At 42.4% G+C, this 24,629-nt stretch overlaps 2 protein-coding genes across 3 annotated transcripts in view; both read left to right on the plus strand.

Moving 5' to 3' along the window:
* phldb1a (pleckstrin homology-like domain, family B, member 1a) overlaps nt 1-9,797 on the plus strand; it is a 44,777-nt gene extending 34,980 nt beyond the window's left edge. For both annotated transcript variants that reach the window (XM_080852469.1, XM_080852468.1), the window contains exons 11-25: nt 22-177; nt 391-501; nt 707-796; nt 961-1,089; nt 1,833-1,958; nt 2,280-2,438; nt 2,920-3,063; nt 3,328-3,441; nt 3,590-3,689; nt 3,895-4,180; nt 4,696-4,786; nt 5,462-5,608; nt 6,547-6,766; nt 7,931-8,016; nt 8,193-9,797. In XM_080852469.1, the coding sequence (XP_080708595.1) occupies nt 22-177; nt 391-501; nt 707-796; nt 961-1,089; nt 1,833-1,958; nt 2,280-2,438; nt 2,920-3,063; nt 3,328-3,441; nt 3,590-3,689; nt 3,895-4,180; nt 4,696-4,786; nt 5,462-5,608; nt 6,547-6,766; nt 7,931-8,016; nt 8,193-8,333 (2,100 nt within the window). In that variant the 3' untranslated portion in view covers nt 8,334-9,797. The remainder of the gene's footprint in view (nt 1-21; nt 178-390; nt 502-706; nt 797-960; nt 1,090-1,832; nt 1,959-2,279; nt 2,439-2,919; nt 3,064-3,327; nt 3,442-3,589; nt 3,690-3,894; nt 4,181-4,695; nt 4,787-5,461; nt 5,609-6,546; nt 6,767-7,930; nt 8,017-8,192) is intronic.
* Nucleotides 9,798-16,824: 7,027 nt separating this feature from the next.
* Nucleotides 16,825-19,007, plus strand: atf5a (activating transcription factor 5a; the record flags this gene model as incomplete). The annotated part of the gene is made up of 3 exons (XM_080852378.1): nt 16,825-16,966; nt 17,282-18,512; nt 18,821-19,007. The coding sequence occupies 3 exons, from the start codon at nt 16,825-16,827 to the stop codon at nt 19,005-19,007; spliced, it is 1,560 nt and encodes a 519-aa protein (XP_080708504.1).
* Nucleotides 19,008-24,629: the final 5,622 nt, after the last annotated feature.

Raw genomic sequence — 24,629 nt, forward strand, 5'->3', positions numbered from 1 at the left:
CTGGCTCCGTCCCGTCGGCAGAATGCGGAGGCTCTGGAGTCGGGATCCAAGCGCTTTGAGGACCTGGAGTTCCGTCAGCTGGAGCGGGAGAGCGGTCTGGAGGAGGAGAAGGAGACGGTGAGCCGCCAGCTGCTGCAGGAGAAGGCCGACTACCACCGCAGCGTGGCCAAGAGGAAGGTAAGAGGACGCCAGCAACAAGCCAGCAGAACAGAACATTCTAGAAATATTGCCGGGCGATGCCTGTAGACGGGATGCAGACGGCCCTCTCTGTCCCACTGTCATGCAGTGATGTGTTCATAGTGCTCCTGGGTGTCGTCAACGCAACTTTAAAGGAGAGTGATGGTAAACATATGTGGTGTTGTCTGAAGCCCCGTCTCCCTTGTGTGTCAGGAGAGGATGGCTGCACTGGAGATGCAGGCCAACCAGCTGGGGCTGCAGGCCGCTCAGGAATGCGAGAGGATGGCCAAAGACCGAACTCTGGCTCTGCAGATACTCCAGAAGGTTGGTTCCAGGCGCACATAAAACAGACTTATCTTTCCAACACTCGTCCAACTCACCCATCTGTCAGACTCCCCCTCGGGTCATGGGCAGATTCCCTGGTTTACTCTGAATATTTCCAGTGTGTTTTATGCATAGAGATAAATTCTACAAGCCACCAATACTTTCTCTTAATCCCTATTACTTATCATTTGACATTTGTTTACAGGAGAGAGAGCAGCTGTCTACCATAGAGAGGCGGTATCACGACCTGACCGGAGGGAAAAGTTTCCCCAAGCCTTCCAACACCATGAAGGAGGTGAGACGCTTTTTTTATCAACACCACCTGTTCTGTCTCTTCCACCGCCTCTGTGAATTTATGGTCCTCCGCACGTGTACAGATCACTGCACTACGGTGGCGACCAAATGAATAGCGAACGAATAACCGTGTCTGACTTTAAAAACGACACACTTTTGAAACAGGAAGTGCTTCATATCAGCGAGCCTGACCTCATAGAAGAGGTCTTTCCCCAGCAGCAGCCCCCCGGCCGCCCTCCTGCCTCCTACTGTCAAAACCCTTCCGCTCACATAAATCCTGTCAGGCCTCAGGAGGTAAACACTCTCCCGTGCTGATGCTCTGGACCCTTAACAACTGACCTGGGGGCGCACTTTGGGTTGGGGGACAAAAGTCTTGGACTGAATGAGCTGATTCAGGATCAGTTTTTAAGGGCTTAGAGTTACTAAAACAAAGCATCGTGTCAGTGTCATCTACAGGAATGTGTCTATTAAGAAAACAACCAAAAAGACAAATCATGCATGGTGTTGTGTTGCTTTTGGTAAACGCAGAAGGGTTGTAATTTGTGTGGTGACCGAAATGTTTGTGTGTGTTTTGAATGTTTTGGTTAGAACCCCGTCGAGTGCATGCGTCAAGTGCATGCGTACCGCTACTTCATTTGTCTGGCAAAGTCATCAGTTTGGCTGAGGCATCTGAGTGGGCTCCTGAATGCCGGACGTAAATTCTCCTCAGAGCATAAGCATTAGGGATTCATGGGCTAGCTCCTCTGGCTTTGACGTTGTGAGTGCTCGTGTACCTGTATGCTTTGGACACTGAAAATAGATTCCCAGTCTGACATCATGCTGTGGTCATAGTAGAGCACTTTAGAAAGCGTTTGATGACTTGGTGTGACACAGGAGGCCTACTCTATGACTTGCACATGTGTGTGGCTTTCAGGGTTGGGAGTTACCTTAAAACGAATTTCCTCTCGTGTGTGTGTGTGTGTGTGTGTGTGTGTGTGTGTGTGTGTGTGTGTGTGTGTGTGTGTGTATGTGTGTAAACGTGATTTGGACGCTGTCAGGAGTATCTGAGGCTGTCTGATGTCTATAAGATGTATGGGACCAGCTGTGTCCAACCCCACACTACCTCCTCAGTGCCCCTCAGCTGCCCCTCGGCTCCCCCTGTAATACCAGACTCCCCTCGCGAGGTACTTGCTCTCTCTTCTTGCTTTTTTTCTCCGTCAGCTGATTTCCTTTCTTCAGCGCCCCTTTTTCTTTCTTTCTCTCTCTCTCTCACTCTCTATCTCTCTCACTCCCATGTATTTTCATGTGTTGGACCCATTAGTTCCTTCTCTGCACTACTGTAATTCAAATGCTTTATTGACTGGCTATTCTGTTTTCTCATATCCTCCTTTAACAATTATCCTTCTCTCCTCCTAACAATGATCCTTCTCTCCTCTCTGTCTTACTACGCCTGCTTCCACCCCTCACATGCGCTTTTGATGCGTCGGGCCATTTCACGGGTGAAGGAGTACATTACGGTTGGTCAGTTAAATCAGCTCTACGGGATGCCCAAGGTCGACCCCTCGCCCACATCTTCTGCCCAGTTATTCCAACAGTTAGTTCCTGACCCCCCTCCCTACAGCCACCAGGCGCTGTATGGCTCGTCCCGTTCTCTTTACTCAGAGGTGAATACCCTTCGCCCTCAACCTTGTAGTGCGTCAGTGCAGTGTGTTGTCCTCCACGCATGACTGTACAGTGTCCTCCTCTGTCCTTTGATTTGATTCCAAAGAAGGCATTAGGCCGAAGAGGTTGAGACCAGTTGACCTTGATTAGAAGTGCATGCACTTGTCTTTCTCTCTTTGTTTTGTTTCTCTTTTTCTTTCCGTCTCTCTGTTTTGCTTTATTTGTGTAGGTAGGTTTAGTTAGTGCATTAGATATGTTTAGATAGTTCAGCAGGTACAATATTCATACGCCATGCCTTTAATCTTGTGTTCATCAGGTGATACTCTAAATGTTTGCTTGAGAAATGGCTGATATCTCTTCAACTCTTTCAATAACCTCTTTTCCTCCTTGTTCTACTCTTTTTGCACCCTTCCACTGTCTCCTTCCTCTCGTTCTCTCTCTCTCTTCATCTCTGCTTTGGCTGCACACACTGCTCCTCTAAAGACCCAGCCTGAGCTGAGCAGGCCTCACGTCCCCAGGCTGGATTTAGAGCGCTGGTACCAGGACTTAATGGCTGTTGGGGAGCCCTGTCAGCCTTGCCCTCCCCCTCTTCCTGCTAAGGCGCTCTCTTCTCGCAGGCACATGCAGGTAAAACACACCCATGTAGACACTTGCTTTCTTCACTTTGCTTGTTTTCTAAACTGGCTCCTTTGATGTTACTCTGGCCACTCGACCTCTGGATGATGTCTTTTCATTTGATGAAGTGAGGACGCCCTTTTGAGTGTCCCTGCTGAAATCCAGTCAATAGGTTGTCCAATAGTCTCCAGTTGAAGGTTGACGTGGATCAATTATGCAGCTGTTTCTTGCTTGGTATGTGTCCAAGGGATGGACTGATGGTAGTTCCTTCCTCAGGTGTACCGTGGTAAGCTTGACAGCGAGGGGGGACAGACGAGGGGGAACACCAATGGGACGGCCACTCCTCCACAGTCCAGCGGTGCCTTGCCAGGGAGGGACACACCGACAAAGGTGAGGCACTCCATCATGTGAACGCCCAGTGGCACACTGCTCTGGCGCTCCTCTTTGATAATACTCCTCGGCCCGTGGCACCTCATGTGGCTGCTGGGTGTGCATTTGTCATGATCTGGCCTCTTTGGCCTCCTCTCTGCTCCTGCAGATGCTGGGTCATTCCTCCAGCCTCTCCAAGGAGCTGTCGGAGCTCTCCCTCACCCACATGGACCTGGAGACCAAGAGGCAGCTGGTCCTGCAGGGCAAAGGTGAGTCTTTACAAACACTTAACTATCCAAATGTGACTTGTTGCTTCTATGACCACTATCGAAGACGGTTCAGTAAAATGGATTATTTTTTCAGCATAGATGCAGTGCTGTAGATGTCAGGTAATGTAGATACTCTGCTAAAGGACATCTGGATTTGTTGAGGATATCATTTTTTAGCTCTGTCTTTCTCACTTTGTTATCACAGGCCAGCAGTTGTTGGAGGAACAGAGGAGATGTATGGCGGAGCTGAAGCAGAGACCTGCAGTGGAGCTGCAGAACCACTGGGGGGCACTGCAGGGCTCCCAATCTCAGCTCAACATGACATTCCCCTCGTTCGTTGGCGGCCCTGCCATGGTGCACCACTCCATCCTGCACCACCAGGCCCTTCCCCCTGGCGGAGAGCAGGCTTTTGACACCCTCAGCCTGGAGAGCTCAGACAGTGTGGAAACCAGCGTCTCCACGGGCAACAACTCTGCCTGTTCCCCTGAGAGGTGAGAGACGGAGAAACTTTGAGACAGTTTCCATGGGAACATTCTGCTCTGCCTTGTTCCCCTGACAACGGGTCATCCTTGCTTGATCCTCCCATTGAAAAAAAAAAAATTCTGCTCCTTTTTTTTTTGGCTTTGTCTTTTCACGTGACAGAAGGCAACCCTGCCTGTTACCATGACAACTTCTACAAGCCAAAGACAAAAAAGCTCACCTGTTCAAAGTTGTATTCTGCCCAGACGCAGACCATGCCCTGTTGTCACATTATACATTCCACAACCCCAGAGACGCTGGAGGTGCTCTGACAGTCATCAAACTACGAGGGAGAAGCCTCTGTTTTGGAAAGCCAACCGACTGTGGTTTTTGTGCTGGTTGGTTCACCTGATATGACACTATCCCCTGTTCTCCTCATGTCAAGCCTGGTTACTGTGTGCTTGCAGCATAGGAGCAGTGCAGTGGGAGGGGAGGGAAGGATTGAGGGAGAGAGGGGAGTGTAACTTTCCTGTTGTTTCCTCCACAGTGGCATTGGCTTGGCCGGAATGAGGCTGGAGGAGATGGAGAAGATGTTGAAGGAGGCTCAACAGGAGAAGGCCAGGCTGGTGGAGAGCAGAGTACGTAAACACGCTCAAACATGATGACCTTTAGACTGATTTCCTACACGTGTTGTTTGTAAAAGGGGTTCATCGTGTTTCTGTCATGAAGACATCAGTTCTTTAACTATCATGGCCATTCTTCTGATTGTAATGTATACTGGGGTGAAGAGTGTTCTTCTCTAGTGTGAGTGTGAGGCTCTGTGTTATATATCCTTGAAGGCAGCACTTCCACTCGGGCTCTTTGAGCTCAACTTAAAAAAGCAAAAACAAACAAACTTTAGGTGAAGCTGCCATGAAAAGAGCTGTCACTCTGCTCAGCTGTCACATTCTCTCCGCTTGTCACTCATTCACACACATATGTGCTCCCATAGTGGGTTTTAGAAATCAAGTGACAGAATCTGGTTATCTTTAACATTTGATCTAGTCTATATAAAATCTTCTATAGCCACAACTCAATTTATCTTACAAAAAAGAACATAACTTAAGTCAAAGGTCGCAGAATTTCTATAAGGTGACAGCATTTGTATAACCACAGAATATTTTAACTCATTAAATCTATAGCCCCTTCAAAATCTCAACTCGCATTGTATCTAAACATTTAATTTGTTCATGGCAGATGAACCCAATTAGCACACTGTGTGTTTTGCTAATGTTCTACTGAATGCCACTGGTATGGCCTCTTCTGCCTCTCAGGAGAGGGAGGCACAGGCTCGCCGCCAGATGCTCGAGGAGGAGCGCAGGAGGCGCGAGGAGGTGGAGAGGAGGCTGCAGGAGGAGACGGCGCACAGGCAGAGGCTGGTGGACGAGGAGGTGAAGTTGAGGGAGAAGCACTGTTCTCAGGTCAGTGGGTTAAAGCGGCGACTCATCTGGCCTCCCCTGTGGACACGTGTATCCTAGGATCTAAATCACTGTGTCTTTGTTTGTTTTCTTTTTTTGTTTTTCCATTTTCAACTTTTCTGGGTCTATGCTTCCTTGTGAACTCATTACCCTTTCAAATGGTTGACTGATAGTGTCACAAATTGTTCAGAACTGAAAAGCTAGAAATGGGAAAGAAGAAAAAGTCCTTTGTTATGCTCAGGCGGTTTAAACAGACAGATCATATCGGGTCCTATCACAACTTAGCACCTTGTATCGTGTCGAAAGTGTCTTTTCTCCAAATTCAGTTATGCTGCTCTTAGATTGTCTAATATTTGTCACACTCAGAGAGTAAATGCATGACACCCTCAAGGTGAAAGAAATGAAACGCTGAATAGAAAAACACAAAAACAAGGATGGAAATGATTTGGCTTGAAGAAAGCGGTGAGAGGGAGTAAGTCGGAAGGATGGTGAGAGTGAAAAAAAACGAGAGAAAAAACGAAAGATGAAAGCAATGCGGCCAGCAAGAGCCTACAAGGAGATAAAACGCAGGAAGACACTGCTGTTTGCCCATCAGAAACCTCATTTGAATTATCCACAGTAAAGAATATATTTTTAATATTTCCCCAGTAGATGCTAAAAAATTAAACAGGAGAGGCGGCTGTGCGGTCCATTTTACACCCGTGCTTATTATATACACTACATGAAACATATATTTTTAAACTGCATATACTAATACTCTTTTCATCAGAAGTAGAAGTAAAGGTGAATATACGTATAAATATGTATAGTATATACTGTATATACAGAAATATATAGAAATTAATATATTGTATTGTATGGTATATCTGAATTTCTATAATGCGGTAAACATTGAAGTATTTATTTCAAATGACATTTATCAACAACTGTTCTCTTCCCAGGCTCGTCCAATGACCCGGTATCTCCCCATCAGGAAGGAGGAGTTTGACCTCCGCTCCCACGTGGAGTCATCTGGCCACTGTGTGGACACCTGTCCCTATGTCATTGTCAGTGAGAAGATGTGCAAGGGGCATCTCATCAAGATGGGCGGCAAGATCAAGTCCTGGAAGAAGCGCTGGTTCGTCTTCGACCGGCTGAAGCGAACCTTCTCCTATTACATAGGTGAGAGAGCATCTGCGTGTTGATCATAGGCTCCAAGGCAGGTGTTTTGTGTACATTTTTTTGTAGACAATTTGTTTTCCTTCAGCAACCTAACAGAATCCATGCATGTATGAATCCCGTCATACATCCATTTCTTTTTATAAATTCTTTAAATTATTTTGGTGATCTGATGATAATGATAATTAAACGTTGTTATTTTGTTGCTATGACAAATGTCTTTCCCTTTCTTTTTTTAGTTTTTATTTTCTTTATTTTTCTGTCGTCAATTGTAGAAATTTCCAGAGACTGAAGCTCTTGTTGACTCCATTATAAAATACCGTCTGTAAATAAGCCACGCTGGAGAAGGGCTATTTAGATGTGTGAAATATTTGACCCCTTTCTTTAGAGATCCATGACAAAAAAAAAGGGGGCCGTGTGATTCGCCCTCTCATTCCTTTCTCCCGCTGTCTTTCTCACTCTCAGCTTCAGAGTGTAGCCTTTTCACCCTCTCACTCCCCATGTTAGTGGTGATGATGATGAAATAAACTGCAATACTTTCCTCAACGCCGAATTTATAAGGGGGGGTGGGAGTTTTTAACCCCTGGCTCAGTTGTGACTAACACAACCCGGCTCATAACTCCTCTTTCAAAAAAACAAAACAAGAACCAAATAAACAACAACATCCATCCCATTACTAAGCAAATTTGGATAATGAGCAAAGACAGGATCGTAAAAATAAATGGAGGCTCTTTGAAAGACTTGCAATGTAACGCGTGCCGTGAGACATTTTCCCCCAGGCGTTCTGTTTAGTAGTGAACCGCCAGTGGTGGGATTAATGAATTTGAACAGATGAGTGTTTTTGGCTGGTGTTAAAACAAGGCTAATGGAATGAAGAGTAACGGCAGTGAGCCATGGTGGATGGTGTGATTTCAGAGTGCTTGTATAAAAGTGATTTCCCAAGAGTTTCAAGTTCTAAGTACCACTTCACTAATCCTTTATTGTATATTCGTTGAGTCTTTATTAAATCTTATGGTGATGTAATGATCTCCTTATTGCATAATTTTTCAGTTGACTCGTTTTTAATGTGAACAACTACAAAAAAAGACTGAATTTGAGGATGTTTCCAGAGCATTGATCTTATAATTATTAATAAGCACAGCAATTGTTCCCATTTTCCATCAACAGACAAACATGAGACCAAGCTGAAGGGAGTCATCTACTTCCAGGCAATAGAGGAAGTCTACTATGATCACCTTCGTAGTGCTACCAAGGTACAACATATGTGTCTCCTAATGAAGTGATTAAACTCAACAGCCGTGTCAACTTTAAATCAGTCATATTTGGCTAACTGAATAAACATTTGGTGAAACAGACTAAAATTGCTTTTAAAATCAGTTTCTTTTCCTCCATTTCACACTCTTCCTCTCTCACTCCGATCCTCTCTTAGAGCCCAAATCCTTCCCTGACGTTCTGTGTGAAGACTCACGACCGCCTCTACTTCATGGTAGCCCCCTCGGCCGAGGCCATGCGCATCTGGATGGACGTCATAGTAACAGGGGCTGAGGGCTACACACAGTTTATGACCTGAGTGAGTCAGGACCCACGGTGGGGGCTAAGTAGAGAGTGTGGTCTGGCACCATGGGGGCAGGACGGAGGGGCGAGGAGTCTCTGAGGCTCCCTCAGTCTGGAGTTTCACACTCTGACCCTGCCTCAGCTGGTGTGGAAATGTGAGCACGGTCTCCCACGCCACCAGCTGCTAAGACAGAAACAAAACTGCTAAGAGCATTGAAGAGATGCTCGTTGTATCGATATAAAAGGAACAGGACAGTTTAAAAACTAAAAGGATCACCTGGGAAACCCTTTGAATCCCATTGACTTGTATGATTTTGCGCATTCAAATCCATATCTCCTGGAGCATATGTTGTTGTATTTCACATGAATGGTGCTCAGACACTGACAGGGGTGGCGCTCCCTTTCACCCCACCGCTCCCCAGCAGTCAGTCGAAGCGACCTCTGCACATCCACTTACTCAGTTTCACTGGGAGGGGGAGCGGGAGCGGGAGCGGGAAATGTTGAGGTAACCATTCCCCATCACAATTATGAATTCCTCTTCACCTACATGTATATGTCAGTTCATTTTTATAAGTTCTACACCAGCATTTTCACTTTACTGCCTTGGGATCTACAAAGGGAGATTTTATGTACAGAAATGTCTGACTATTTGCTGTAAATATTGCCTGAAACTTTCCCAAAGGTCTAAGTTAAAACAAAAAAAGCTTTTATTGCTGTTTTTTATTTTAGTAACTACATACTTTGTAGATACCTTTTATATGTCTAGGTGTACAGGACATTCATAGGTTTCTGATTAGTTTGAACTTCTGTTGTGCGACAGAGAAAGATTGAAAGACAGACAACACATTGCCTGTCTGTGGTTAAGAGAATATAATATGCCCATTATCTTAGCATGTATAGAAATATTAGAAAGAGTAGATTTCATGCTAACCTGCTGCTCAGTTTTAAAAGAAAATATCATGAAGATTTATTTCAAATCTGTCATTAGATTGCTTTTGATATAACAAAGAGACAAATAATCTCTTGTCATAATGTCATATAGATTTCATATTTATGTTTGTACTCTGGTCCATCTGAAATTAAAAATCTATTAATTACTTTTATACATCCGAATGTCATGGTTTTATACTAGGGAAAAACTATTATTGTGCGCCTAGAGTGTGAATACATTATGACTGCGTGGACCCTTCACATATATAGAGAATTTATTGACGATCCATAATCTGCCACACCAATCTATCATATCCAATTGCCACACTACTGTGCCATATATGGAAAAAAATTAAGTTATGTTGAGCACTTCAATGGTGATTATGTGTGCCTTCCTTATACCTTTCTTTAATTTGGCTTCCATTGTATTTGCAAACAGCCTGATCACAAGAACTCCTTCTGTCAGTATATGTGTAAAACATTCAGATTTTTACATCGCAACATCAGTTTATTCTGTACGTATAACAACTGAACATGGACTTTTGTAGTTACTAACCACATATACATGTCTGTTACTTGTCATTGTTAACAGAACATTATTATCTACATATAAATATCTGGGCCAAATAAAGAGTGTAATGAAATAAGTCAATCTGAATCTGTTGATTTAAATACTTTTCAACTCTTCTTTCACACCAGAATGATGAGAGGTATCTAAAATGGGTGAAGTGTCAGGAATAATCAAAGAACACTGAGAGGGAACACCTCTGTAATGTTGTTTTTTACATCACAAATGGAGCGTTTGGTGCTTAAATATCCATTAGGTGCACTTAGCAGGCAGGCCAGCCTATTTTCTCAGTACAGGTATCATGAGTGACATGGATGCTCCCTCAATCTGTCATATCAAGTCTCATTAATCTCATAAAAACAAGTTAGGCACACTTTTTGATAAAGACATCTCCTCACACACACAGACACTCGCACATTATGTGAATGTACCTATTTTGCTCCCCCTCTCAGGTTGGTAATGTACCTGTGCAGCACATACTTAGTAGTCAGACATGGCTTTTCACATACTTAGACTTGATGTTTTGACAGGTTTATGTAATATGTATGATCATAAAAGGCGAATATTAACCTCCAACAGTGTAAATAATTCTGCTGTTGCTCTTATCTCCAAGGTCTAAAGATGAAGGTGAGGGAGAGCAAGGACTTCCTATCAAGAAGACGCTAATGGTGTTCTCTGTGTCGTGTGACGATAGCATCAACAGTAGGACAGTCCGCTTTGACATTAATGTCAGCCAAGCACTTCAGCAGAGAAAGTTAAATATGAATTTACGATTGACACTTAAGTGTTCAATTATTCAGATAAACGGCTTAGATATCCCTTCGATTTTGTATGGCTCAAAGCTGACGTAAGTACTCAGCATTAGTGTAAAAGCATACAAGTGAAGCACCTGTTCAAATCATCCAGTTTTAATGTCTCTATGTAGTCTACGTTTTCACAACAGCATAACATAACATTATTGTTAGCGCGATACAAGTGAAAAGGAAGTCATACAGCAAATTGCTTTTATAGTCAACCCGGGTCTCTATTGTCCTCTGACATAACTGCAGTCCCACGCGTGTCCAGAAGGTGACAGCCTTTGCCAAAATAGTCGTCTACCTCTCACAATGCTGTTCATTTGTTTACATTAAATTCCCAAAGCCAGTAGAGCCCTTTTCTTATTGGGATACTTCCCTTGTATTGTGATTGACCTTTTACGACCACCTCTGCACAAACAAACACGTGTCTTGGGCTACACTTAATTTTGAAGTGGCCTCAACATCCTGTAAAACTAACGAGACGAACACCCACTGGCCCTTTGTTTTAGCGAGTTGACTCTGGTAGGCCACAAACGATGTTTTTTCTAGGCCTGTTATTTAAACACGATAGTGTGAGCCATTTGTGGGTCGCACAACTTAAACATATATGCCATTTATTCATTTGAAAAGTTGCAAACAACAACTCTCTCTCTCGTTTGCTATTAGTCACGAGTGACAAGTGCACTCACAATTTGACAGATGTGTTCGAGGAGGCATGGTCATGATGTGTACAGGAAATACTCCTGTGCTTGCACACACACACACACACACACACACAAGCGTACACGCATTCATACATGGACATGGACTACACAGTCTTCTGTGCTGTCTCGGTTTTCCTATCCTTTTCTCCAAGCTTGTCTTGACAAATGTAAGTTTGTAATGCAAGACGCACATTGTAAACACTCCACAGTCTCACGGGAGGAGTAAAGCAAACGGGCTCACTCAAAATCATACAGCTTTAACTCTGCTGTATCCTCTCTGGAGAACTTCTTGTGTAATCACAGTATTCTGCATGCAAAGCAGATTCACCAGGATATTGTACGGTTTTAGGGGAACAGTTGTGCGACATTTTGATGTGTTTAAACAGCATTCAAATATGTAGTGAGGCAACTAGGCCTACACATAGTCCTAACCTACATAATTAGCCTTTAAAAGTGTGGCTAAAACTGCATTTTTAAAACGTATTATAGTAACCCGAATGCTTGTGTTTTTATCATTATCCATGTAGCAAAATTGTCATTAACTCAAAATTATCCCTGGAGTAACCTAATAAAGTACTCAACCAATAAAGTCTTACTCGAATAGGCTATGTGAATGTCTGATAGCGTTATGTACAAGCAAGTACGGAAGTTGGAAACAACAATGAATTCCAAGAGAGATGGTGATGAAATTGTGATGTAACTGTAACTAATGTAGCATACATGAACTTGGCATGCTGTTCTTGCTCTGTCTCCACCTCCATGTCTCTCTTTCGTGCACATACACGTGCGCGCGCCGACAGGGGAAAAAACTATCCCTCTTGGACTCACACACCAACACTGAAACACATCATACAAGCACCCTCACAACAGCGTGAAAAAAAACAGAGCGATATTCATTTCTATCAGCATGAACTTACTCATGAAAGATAACACGTCTCAGTAACATTGTCCCATTTGTCATTTTCCATAGGCAGCATAGCTAAGAGAAGGGGCGAAGGAGCTGGAAAAAGAAATCCCTAGAATAGGGCCCCTACCAACAGGTGTTTAATTAACAGTGATACCCACTGCAGGTTCCTCGAGGAACAATGAATGGGCCCGCTGAAATCGCCATATCTTAGAATTAGGCTATATTAGTAAAGTCACATTTAAGAGCTGTTACGCGGGGACTATGTTAAGGCACCATATGTGCCGTGCTGATTTCCTCTCACGCTCTTTACAAACAGGGTGCCCCCATGGACCAATTAACGGAGAGCGAGTAGGGATAGTCAGCGCTTTCCTGGGAGAGATTCCGGACTTCAACAACCATTATTATAGCACCCCAGTCTCCGTTACGATCGCGGTCATGAAGATTGCATCAGGTCGCACTCTTGCAGTTCTCCGGCTGAACCGTCACATGAGTTGTATTACAGTAGCCTCACATAGTAGCCTAACTTCTGAAACGCTTTGATCTTCAAAGCAAAAGTAAGTGGAAACAGAAGTTCATCTCATAGAGCTGTAATAGAAATAATCATATTTTCCAATGGGAAATACACTTTAACCGGTGTAAATGCATAATCCATCAAAGCATTTTGTAGTCAGGTTTAGATAGAAGGGCACAGGCCTATTGTGAATTGTGTCCTAAATCTGGGCAGCCAAAACTGCGCGTTGAATTTGAGAGGAGCCACAGATAACTCTTCAAACTTAATTGGCCAAATAGGCTATAGGCCTATTCACTATGTGGTTAATGTAGAATACTATTATACATATATATATATAGGCCTATATACCGGAAGCTTGGCAAATTGATATTGAACTATGATTAGCCGCTTATTGACAGGCATTTGTGCAGAATGGATGGAACAAGAAAGGTAATCTTTCTTTTTTTTGCTTTCTATTATTAAGAAAATAAGCCCAGTAGATAAAGCTGTAGGCCTTTCAGCAACTTGATGGTGAGAGGCTGACACAGTAGGCCGGTAGTCTAGGCTACTTACTGAAGCTATTAATACAGAGTATCATTATTTAAGTTTCTGTTCCTTAACATTTCCAACAAACAATTCTTTTAAAACAAAATATCTTCAGTGGTTTCCAATTCCATACAATCTATCCGGGGAAACATGGACCAGAGCGTATAGTAGTGAAAGAGCAAGCATCGCAAATCCCATGGCAACAGCAACGAGAAAACATGTCTAAAATAGGGGGCAGTGTTCGCTATTACTATAGCAACAGGGAGACAGCTCCTTCAATCAGCTTTAGGATTTGCTGAAAGCGGAAAAACAAAGCGTGGTCCTTTGCATAACAGTTGATAACAGAAATGATTGCGCGATGGATAAGCACATATAATCTGACCCTAGTGATACGATCCTTTAATAAGCTGTATCCTTATTTATTTTAACCAATATTAGATATTTGTCATGCTTTAGACCAAACAAAGCATGAGCTTTAGGGATCCACGCTCTAACCTACTGAGGTAGTCTAATAAGCAACATGACTTTTGAAACTTGGCTAAGGGGATGATAGCCTACTAAATGTTCTGTCGACATTTCCCTCTCCGCGCGCGCACACACACTCACATACACTCACTGTTGAATGAATGATGCTGAGTGTTGACTCCAAAGTTTGTTGCTTTTGAGTACCGTTATCCGCAACTCAATTGTTTTCTTTTTCTGTGATAAGATGTAGCCTATAATGCTTCAAGTAAATGTTTTCCATCACGACTTTTAGATACTCGTTCATAGGCTATTACTTTGAAATGACAAAAGGCACACCAACACGCGTATCATATAGCATATGCCCAAAGCCAACTGTTAGTGTAACTACGATGAGTCCATAACAATAATATGTAAATGGAGTTTTATGTTAATCGATAGTCTGCCAGAATGCATTCATTTAACCTCATTCGTTTACTAAGTAGGCTAACATCAATACTTAACAACACAATGACATTGTCACACGATACAGCTGACAAGCAGGCGTTGCAGAAATTCTTCTGCCTTTGCGTTTTTACTCCCGGGATGTTTACGTAGAACATGTGCACTGAGAGCGGTAAACTAAAAACTCGGCTTGGTGCAACGTCTATCACTACATAGCCAATGGGAAGATCAGACATTCTTTGTTCGGCCAATTACGACCTGGCAGGTTCAGTCGATCCAACGAATCTGCTTCTTGCTTAGAGCGCTGATGCAACTGAATTGCAATAGCGGTCATGTATCTCATAGGGAGCAAAAAGTGTTCTTCCTCGGTATTTGATATGAAATAGTCCCCCGAAACGATAACACAGCATTTTGTTGATATCTAGGGGACTTGATATATAGGAGCAATCGTTTTCACCCCTAATATTTATCACGTCTCCCAGAAACCACGCACCCCCATTCTTCCATTCACGCATGGATAGTTCTTATTCATCAACAATTCACTCTGTTGTCTTTATTGTTATCCTCCCTTGACTTTCTTAGCCTTGTATTCATAGTGCAGGATCTAGATAGAGTGTAATTTTCGGTTGTTACTGTGACTCTTGTTGAGGGCATCTGACAATAACATTGTGGGCGGAGGAATCTAAGGTATAATGGTGACCGCGTGACGCAGCTGGTTGCTAGGTGTGGATGACCTGATGCTTTTGCTCAATTAGTCGCCTCTCAGTTATCAACTTCATCACAACAAAGCAACAGCTCAGCTACACTTCTGTCCTGCATACTCCGAAGGAACAATGGCTTTTTAAATTCAAAGACTTTTCGACTCTCAAGGACAAAACGTGCTTTGCTTTTGCAACGCACTCAAGACACATTTCCAGCAACAATGGAGTAAGTGCAAACTTGATACTACTTTTAAAACACTATCTGGAGCCTTTTAAACTTTCTTTGGGTTTTTCGCTGGGTGTCTGTGTTTTTTGCGAGTCTGTTTTTAGTTTATATTGGTATATCTTAATACACAGTGTAGGTCTGCGATGTATGAAGTCAGACTTTCGCCTACACTTCAAGTTTTAGATACATTGCTGTGTGCAACTGTTGCTTGCGCAGAGGCAAGATCTGTCAACTCCATCATTGGTGTACATAGGTGTAATTTTGTGTTGTTGGCTTCTTGTTACTATTATTTCCTGTATTAAAGTAGCTCAGCAGTACTTGATACATGTACGTACGGTTATCGGGTGATATTCAGGGCAGTGCACGACCACAAACTAAAGTGTGGCATCAATTCCCAGCGTGTAGCCTTCTAAAACATTTACAACGGAGGGACCATTGTTTGTCCACAGCCTATAGCCCCTATGACAGTTATGTCAACTGCATGTTTTGATGGGTTGAGTACACTACCTGAGTATATTGAGATGACAATCTTAACTTGATTTCCGAGTGGTGAATGTATGTGGTTAGACGCCCCTGCGTAGCCTACTCCAGTTTGGGAACAATAGACCCGGGTCATTCCGAAAGTACTGCCGCCAACAGTTGTGCATTACGTCATTGACAGAAGCTAAACCACGTGTGCGCCGAGCATCTCGAGATCATCTGCTTATAATGCACTTGCCTTATGCTTTGGGCGCTTAATCTATTATCCGCGAGATTCAATTATGTGGGTCTTCTGGCCACCCCTTCTGTCATTTTTTTTTAGTGTATCATGCAGTGGAGCAAGTTTGTTTTCATTTTAAGTCCGAAGCCCGTATGAGTGTTTCCAGTTGCAGCGCTTGTAACAAGGGTTAGTTCATCTTAAGGCAGGAACTTTATCTCAGTTTTATTCTTGTGATTGTACATCACAACATTTAAATCCACCATATAGATCTAGTATGGAAATTTCGTTTTTCTATTTTGTGTAGTGTTTGTGTAATAATGCGTCTGTAGACTCAATTGTATTTGCTGTCAGTATTGTAAGGGTTTTAGAACCGCGTTCAGTATATTTCCTTCTTAGATTTGTATTCTTCTAGATGTGCCTTCTCTCTTGTGGAGTCAGATGTTTTGTTGTCGGTTTTTAAAAGCGAGATTGGACTCCAACAAGCAGCTGGTAACGCCTGCCTTGGGCTTACATACAGCAGCTCACAAAGGGAGTTATACTGAGTTTCTTAAGTGGGCACTAGAGATTTTCTGAGAGACAGTGGAGGTTGGTAAATTGGTCCCATGGTGATTGCCATACTGTGTTGAATGAAAATGAGAAGTTTGATCACTTACTGGCACTTGGGATGAGGCTATTAGGCTTGTGAGGTTTTTGAAATTGATGGCTGGCTACTGTATTTATGAATGCTCTGGTAAGTCCTGTAATTAAAACAAATTGTCTGAAATAACATGTTAATTAATTTAAACCTTTTATGTAAAAAAGCCCATCTTTTTTCTTGGTAGTTGATTTTCTTCATATTTGTATGACAAGTAAAAACATGATCAGATTTGACTGTGTGATGCTATGCCGTTTGAGCTGATGAAGTGTTACACCTGCGGTTTTTCCCTAGGTTTCATAATGCTCACCCAGCCCTCTTCTCAGTGGCTCATCACTCAAACTTCACAAACTCTAAGCATTCCCTCGGACCTCTGAACTGTAAGACTAACGGACAAGATGATGGCAGTGTCGGCACCTATTTGGAAGGCTTTACTCGCCTGCCCGGCAGAACCCCTCGCTCTCTCTCACCCACAGGCTAACCACAGCCAATCGGAGGGACGCAGGGGGGAGGGGCCTGAGGAGAGCCAGCACTTAATTGGTGAGTTGCAGTGAATACTGTTTTTTATTTTTCTCAGTTTCAGGTGGGCACCGCACTGCAGCACATTCGTTCTCCTTGAACAGTGAGTAAAATACTGATCGATCCCTTACAGCATTCCTTCGAATGACTTTGGATGTTGTTTGGCTGTCTATGCGCTTTAATCTTATAAGCATTGAGATTTTTTTTGTATTTATTTGCGTAATTTATTTGCGTAATTGCGTAACTATACAATGCTTTAGAAAATACTTTAAATGTTACTACAAATCCTAAGTTAATTTCAGCTTGACAGTTAATTGTCTTCTTTTCCTGCCATAGGTGATGGTCTCACTGACTGGATGACGGAAGAAGTGGATTTCTCCTCTTACCTCCCAACCCCTCACTCCTCCCCCTCCCCCAATGCCTCCCTTCCCCCTTCACCCCTCCAACATGATATCCAGGTGCCCTCGGATTTGGAGGTCATGACCTCCTTGCTGCAAGAAGAGCTCGCTCAACTAGAGGATTACTTCCTGTCCGACCCACTTCCTGACAAAGCATCAAAATTGGGCAAATGTGACAAGGGTCCAACGCCAGTGGGGCCCCCATCATACTACCAGTTGCCCTATTCGTCATATGCCACTTCAAACCAACCGGAATCCAGCCCTCTTCTTGTTACCCTAGCAACTGGGGAACTCGACCTGCTGAGCTTTTGTGGAAGCCCAATAGGCCGATCAAAGATCCCGAGACACGCCCCGTACAGTTGCAGCCGCCCCAACAGCAATGGCTGCGGCCGAAAGAGAGGTACCGATGGGCTGAGGGTGGGGGAGGGCTACGAGAATAGCATCTGGAATTCCAAAGGAAATTGCTCAGGTAACCCAACGGTGGCACTTGGCAGTAGTTACAGCTGCGTTGAAGATGAGAGGGTAGTGGGAAAAGGGTACTGCTTAGGCAGCACGGTCGAGATCAGAAGGTGTGCCATTTTACCAAAGGAAGAGAAAAATTGCCGTTACTCAGAAGAAACCATGGGTGGTGGCAAAATGATTGGCAATGGGTATGGCTTCACTGGGCCACTCGAAGGCCCACATAAGAAAGACGAAATGTTGATGTATGGCGTAAGGGAAGTTAGTATTAGTGGAATTGGTGTAAGTAATGAAGTAGGAATGATAAGTGAAGGCAAAGGCAGTAGTGAGGTTGCAAAGGCCAACAACCCTTGGAAAACCGAGTCCAATGATGGATGTTTCCTTCAGGGCTCGGCCCAGGTGGAGGCCTACCACAGCTTCCTAGGTGCTATGAGTGAACCAGTCAAAGCAGAAGGCATGCAGATGGGGCATCACCAACATAGCGAATTCCACTGTGGCTTTTTAGAGGGACATGGCTCAGAGTGCCTGGTTGGGGACAGGCAGGGATCTGACATGGGGTCTGACATGGGTTCTCCAGGCCCAAGGGTGGGGTGTGGGCTGCAGGATGACCTGTGCTCTCTGACGGATGATCTAGATGTCCTTCCAGGAGAGCCGGTTCCAGGACAGCGCAGGCAGAAGAAGCGGGACCAGAACAAGACAGCTGCTCACAGGTATGATAGTAGAAGCTGTAATGCACATCAAAATATATGATTGTAATCCATATTGAGGAGATACACAAACTGACCGATTGTTAAAAAAATGCAGATCAAATACAAAATTAAATTGATATTGTATATTACCGGTTACATGCTACCTGATCTGTGCCGAAAAATCAAGGATCCAGTCATCATACTTTTACAGCTCTTATTAACAATCCATTTTGAGTTTTCATCATATGCCATTTTTAAATGAATTGTTTTTTGAAAAAAAAATATGAGTTTTAACAAAACATTTTTTCCCAACCATTACGCTCATGAAGATACCGCCAGAGGAAGCGAGCAGAGCTGGACTGCTTGGAGGAACAGCTACATGGCCTTGAGGGAAGGAATCGTGAGCTCCGGGACAAGGCGGAGTCCGTGGAGCGTGAGATCCAGTATGTCAAAGACCTCCTGATTGAGGTGTACAAGGCCCGCAGCCAGCGCCTTAAACAGGAGGCCAGCGCTTAAACCTCCTGCACCCTACACCTGATGCCAAGCGCCAGTGAACAGATGCCCCTGCACCCTACACCTGATGCCAAGCGCCCGTGAACCGATGCCCCTGCAAGTAGATCCGAGAGCGACATAACAGGGAATGCGATTTAAGTTAGAATGTTTTTGAGAGCGTTGAATGTTTTTTTTAAAAAGGGATAGGGGTTTTGCACGTTTTAAGTGTTTTTAATTTATATATTTTTTTTTATTTTGTTGTTACAAACTGACAAAGTCCACTAGCTGCAGCACAAATTCCACAATATGAGCACTGCTACGACTAAGTAAGCACTGTGATCCTGTCATGTCTTAATTGACAATCAGCTTTTCGCATGGGTATCCTTTCTCCAAGACTACCGATAAAAGCGGGTCCTTGTTTTATATATATATATATATATATCTATATGATCAATTTTACTTTAGTCCTTAGAATAACACATTTCCTTTTTTTTGGTTAGCAAAGGTGATGTGAACCACCCTCTGGTATTTCTGTGTATGATCTAATATCAATAATAATCTTCACTGAGCTAAAAAAAACCTAAAAGGATATGCACTAAGCAGGAATAGAAGTTCTTGTCAATAGTATATGTTCAAATTTGTATTCCCTCAGGAAAATGAGCTACATGAAGTTTTAGTCCCCACTTTAGTAAGTTCTGCAGCTCAGGTTTATATACAGTTCCAAAGTTCTGGAGGTGTGTCAGTTTGTAACTTGTGTGTGCTACAAGCTCAATGTGTGTGTCATTTTTTCTTTCCTCTGCATGGCAAAGACTTCATGGCTTCTCATGTGTTTTTGTTTTCCGACAGACTGTATAGCACATCACCAGTGCATAAGTTAAGAGTGCTAAGTCCCTCATTTCCAGCAAGGAGAAAATGCCAGTGTCTCACTCCTTGCCCTGTCATTTCATGTAATGGTGATGTGAATGGGTATTTTACTTAACAAACTACTGCTTGGCCCAATGTCACTGCTGTATCTGCGAGAACAATCAGGGTTTGTGATTTTATAAGGCTTGAATGCTCTGATTTCTATCTTTGAATTGTTTCTTGAGTGAGAGACGATACGACATTTATAGTTATACAGCTTTTTATATTTTTCACTGAATGTTTGTTGTAGCATTTGATGTTCATACATACAGCATAGACTGCAGTGTCTCTGGTTTTAGCAATATTTCATCAACATTTCAATCAATGTTATGATTTACTTTTAAGTCGAGTTAATTCATTTAGTTGAACAATCATAGTATAAATGGGTATGATGAAGAAGCAAATGCCTGAACTATGAAAAGATATGTGAATATTTTTAATTTATTTATCAGTTTATGATTTTGGTTCATGCACCTTAAAAGATATAGCAATAGAGGCCAATATTTCTTTTCCATATTTTTATTTCTTCTATACAGATTATTGATAGCAGATGTTTTACAGTTTGGCGATATACAATCATGTTTATGAAATATAGCTATACAGTGCAATGTGATTTCTGTCAGTTTGTGGTTTAGATGTGTTTCAATTATGGAGCTACACGCAGTTGAGCTTACACTATTTTGATATTTTACACCAGCTGAAATACCAACAGTAGCCATTTTGTAGGAGACATGTCGATGTGTCATCATATTTGCTTTGTGCTTCATGTCATTCCTCTTACCCAAATAAAGTGATTTGTGACCGCAGTAATACATTTTAAAGCTGGTGTGTTGTGAAATATTTCGGAGATTTGGCTGTACGGATAGATTATAATTCTTGGCACGGTAGCGAAAAGCAGATTTTAAAGCAGGATTTTGTTGATACTTTGTTTTCTTTATTGAGTCACGAATTACAATTAACCGGAGATTACCCGAGAAAAGGGGGAAATGGAAAACTAAGGCTATTTGCCATGTGCAAATATTTGCTTAGAAAAATGTCTCTTCGATCAGAGCCACGCGGTGTAACCTTTTGGGTAACCCTTAGGATCAATTAGCCCATTGATGGATTTATCTGTCAGACAATTTAAGCAGAACTGACGCGCCCCTTGTGAAAAGGGCAATGTTGTGGCAGGAAATTTGAGCTTTGAACTCTGAGTAATATTTTGTCCTTACAATTGCTGAAAAAAAGAAAGATGCGGTCGAGGATATCGGTGCCAGGTCATCCGGAGTGTGCGCATATTTTGGCTAAAATAGACTGAAAGGCATAGGAAGGCATAGCTGTGTGTGTGTGAGAGAGACAACGAGAGAGAGAGAGAGAGTTGTGTGTGTGTGTGTGTGTGTGTGTGTGTTTCATTTCATTCACCACATCCCAATCAACAGCATGCGGGTTATTTCCAAGAGACTAGGCTAAAAACTACCCATTTCTCCCAAGACTGATATGGGTAACATTATGATGTCCATGTTGACATGAACGAAAAATGTTGTTTAACGCTTAGACAAAAATGTTTAAAAAAAATCTATTTTTTTATGAATACATTCAATTGTTAAAAGATCTAGATCTTCTTTTTATTGCTTTCAAATAAGCCCAGGTTGTTACCAGTGATGGAGACAAGGGGAATTATGTGATCAAATTGTGGTGACGACTAAGACCACAGAAACGTTTTATTCGAGAAAATAACTGCGCCTATCGGGTATAATATGTAAAATATGTGCCCTAAGATGCTAGAATTATTTCAATTTCTGTTGGTCTGTACACAATCGTTAAATTAATAGCAAACAAAGCTATTACAGCATGGAAACTTCATTACGCTTTTTAAAGGGAACCATTGCATACACAATATTTCACATTAGTGACAACTCCGATTGAAAGTGCATGAAAGCCCTGTCACACAGTATAGATAGCCTACTGCGTTTTTGTTAGCGTGCTATGAAAAACATGTAAATTGTGGGTTTTCTTCTCCTTTGGGAATTTGTATTTTTTATGTGAAAACATAATATATTCGAATTTTTTTCGAAACAATTAGCAAAAGGTGAAAAATAGGCATATAATATGCAAAAAAATATATTAGGCTAAATGTTATCCTACGGGCCATTTCATCTTCCGTGAAAAAAATAAAAATAAATAACATATAATGACGGATATGTTTTGAAAGTGCCATTTTAACACAAAAATTGTGAGACAATTCGAGCTTAAATCAACCAAAATCTGAAAATCTTCACAATTAAAATGTTGGCTTTACACCCACACAGGTAGGCTACAGATTTTTTTCGCAATTTACAGCAGATTATGAGAGTTATAAATTCCATTTTTCACTTTTCACTTTTTCACAAAGGTGCGAATGGGTGCTGAGAACTTCTGGTATTTACACATTTTACAAATCTATGCGACAAAATTATGACAGGATACAAGTTTTTTAGCCTACTAGGCTACATGCAGTTGTATTTTCTTTGACTGTAGAGTGACACTGAGGGATTCATGTAAATGCTCTCTAAAACTTTGTTTTACACTGACCTCAGGTAAGACGTGTAACACGTTCACTGAAATGTAGGCCTAGTCACTGGAATGAGTTCACGAGACCTGTTATTTCTGCGGAGATAACAGGACCTGCTACCTAATAGGCCTACGGGCCCGTTGGCACAAACACAACCTACGCGCGGGCTTTCCAATTTGTCTGACCAGATGTCGCGCTTCGGCATAAACGTTTTCGCTCATGTCTTCAGATCAGCTCCTAGAGGTTTTGACAAGCATAAAACTGTTTCTCTAACGTATAAAATAACAACCGTCTTTTAATTGATTTTGCATTTCAATAACAGGTTCCGTTGTATCCCTTGGGAGGTGAACAACGCTATTTTAGGGTAAAACGACTGAAGGAAAGAGAAAACGGAAGCAGTTAAAATACTTAATGCCATATTTATATAATTCTCATCACCTTTTCTGCTTAAGCTTTGGTTAATTTGATGAATTGGTCCCAAGTGTGGGATAAAATGCCTTGTTTAGACTTTTTTTATTGCATTTAATTGAGGATCCTCGTTATTTAGCTATCTGTAGTTCGAAGGATACACTCTGCGTTTGTACAAACATTTTATTTCGATTCCAGGCACACCCAAGCTGACCAAACTCGGCGTTCATCGTCAAGGTGAAATTGAACACTCTTGATTACTAACAGCAAATGCTCACGGTAGATTCAGCAAAGTGCATCGTCATTTATCAAATGTAGTTTTAGTTATCCTTCTGTCAGTCACCACAGGATAGAAGCCTATGTGGCCGTGTGGCAAATAATGTTGAGAGACATGCAGGGATTTCACAGCCTGGTGAAAGATGGAGAACGAGAGGGAAAGGAAGAGAGAGTGATGGCAAGGGTACGGCAATGAGAATCAAAGAAACACAAATCCACACCGGTAAATATGATAGCATGGGATGGAAACTCCAATGTAAAGCAAAGTTATAGTCAACCATTTCATGTCATGTGGCACAATGTGCCATACATTCTATTAAAATCTCTTAATGTAATTGCATGGAGTCATTATGCCATCCCTTGATTATTTCACAATAAATAATCCTTTATTTATAAGTACAATGAGGTCCCCACTCTGCATGTAAATCACTGCAATCCAATAACTGCCCCCCCCCCCCCCCCCCATCTATTAAATAAACCTCTATGGCATAAACTAGAACACAGTATTATGGCAGCAGTGATGAGGGTTTAATGGGCATTATATACAAATCAACTTTATTCCATGAGGTTGGTAGCATGATGCTCTGCCTTGGACCATGACGAGTTGTGGAAGATTTTCCACTAATGTTTAGACAGATGGTGTTGCAGCCCTCAGTTTCTCTAGCCCATTTAGTAAGCCCTGTTACACTGCGTCCCCAATATCCCCATAATATGTTTTGCTCTGAGAAACATGTTATGATCAGAACTTAATCAGGCCATTTTGCCCCCCAAAGCCACTGGCCTCTAATACCGCAGCAAAACAAACTAATGTAAAACTTGGCTCTGAATGGAGAGTAAGGTTTCAGCCGTACTGCCCTCAAACCCCTCGTGTATTATTACATATGTGAATGTTTACATCAAATCACAAACACAGAGAGGTATGGAAAATGACAATCAACACAAGCCATTTCACCAGCAGATGAAATATAAATGTATGGGCAATTTTCATGTGTATCTATTTTTATTTTCAAGAATCTGATTAGTGTTGACCACTTAGCAAGCAAGTATTCATTTAGATGTCTTGGTCTTGACATTGGTCTTGCGAGAGTTTCACACTGTGTGGGACCATGGTGCAGCAGACAGCCACAGGCTAAGCGAGGCTTTAGACTGTAATCAGTGGCTCTTTCCAGTGACGTGGATTAATTCCTCTTCTGGAAGTGTCTCTGAATGCAGACGTCTAATGATTAATGAGCTCCTGGGGAATATTAACAGAGATCCAGCTGAATTGTCCTGAATTTAATGACTTCTTGACTCAAGCAGAAACGGTAGAGCACCATTACTGTAGTAAATGTATGCTGGGGCCTTAGTGTAATCTGCACACTCTGCAAGTTGTGTCTCATGCTGAGGACTGTGTGTTCAGCAACAGGCAGCGATATTGGGGTTGATGTTGATGTCAGTGATGATACTGATGTCTGGGTAGGCAGCCTTGGGACACTCAGCCACTACATATGAAATGAACTGGACACCATCTTACCAAAGTTTGTAGCATT

This window comes from Sprattus sprattus, assembly GCF_963457725.1.
Source record: "Sprattus sprattus genome assembly, chromosome: 1".
Taxonomy (NCBI): Eukaryota; Metazoa; Chordata; class Actinopteri; order Clupeiformes; family Clupeidae; genus Sprattus; species Sprattus sprattus.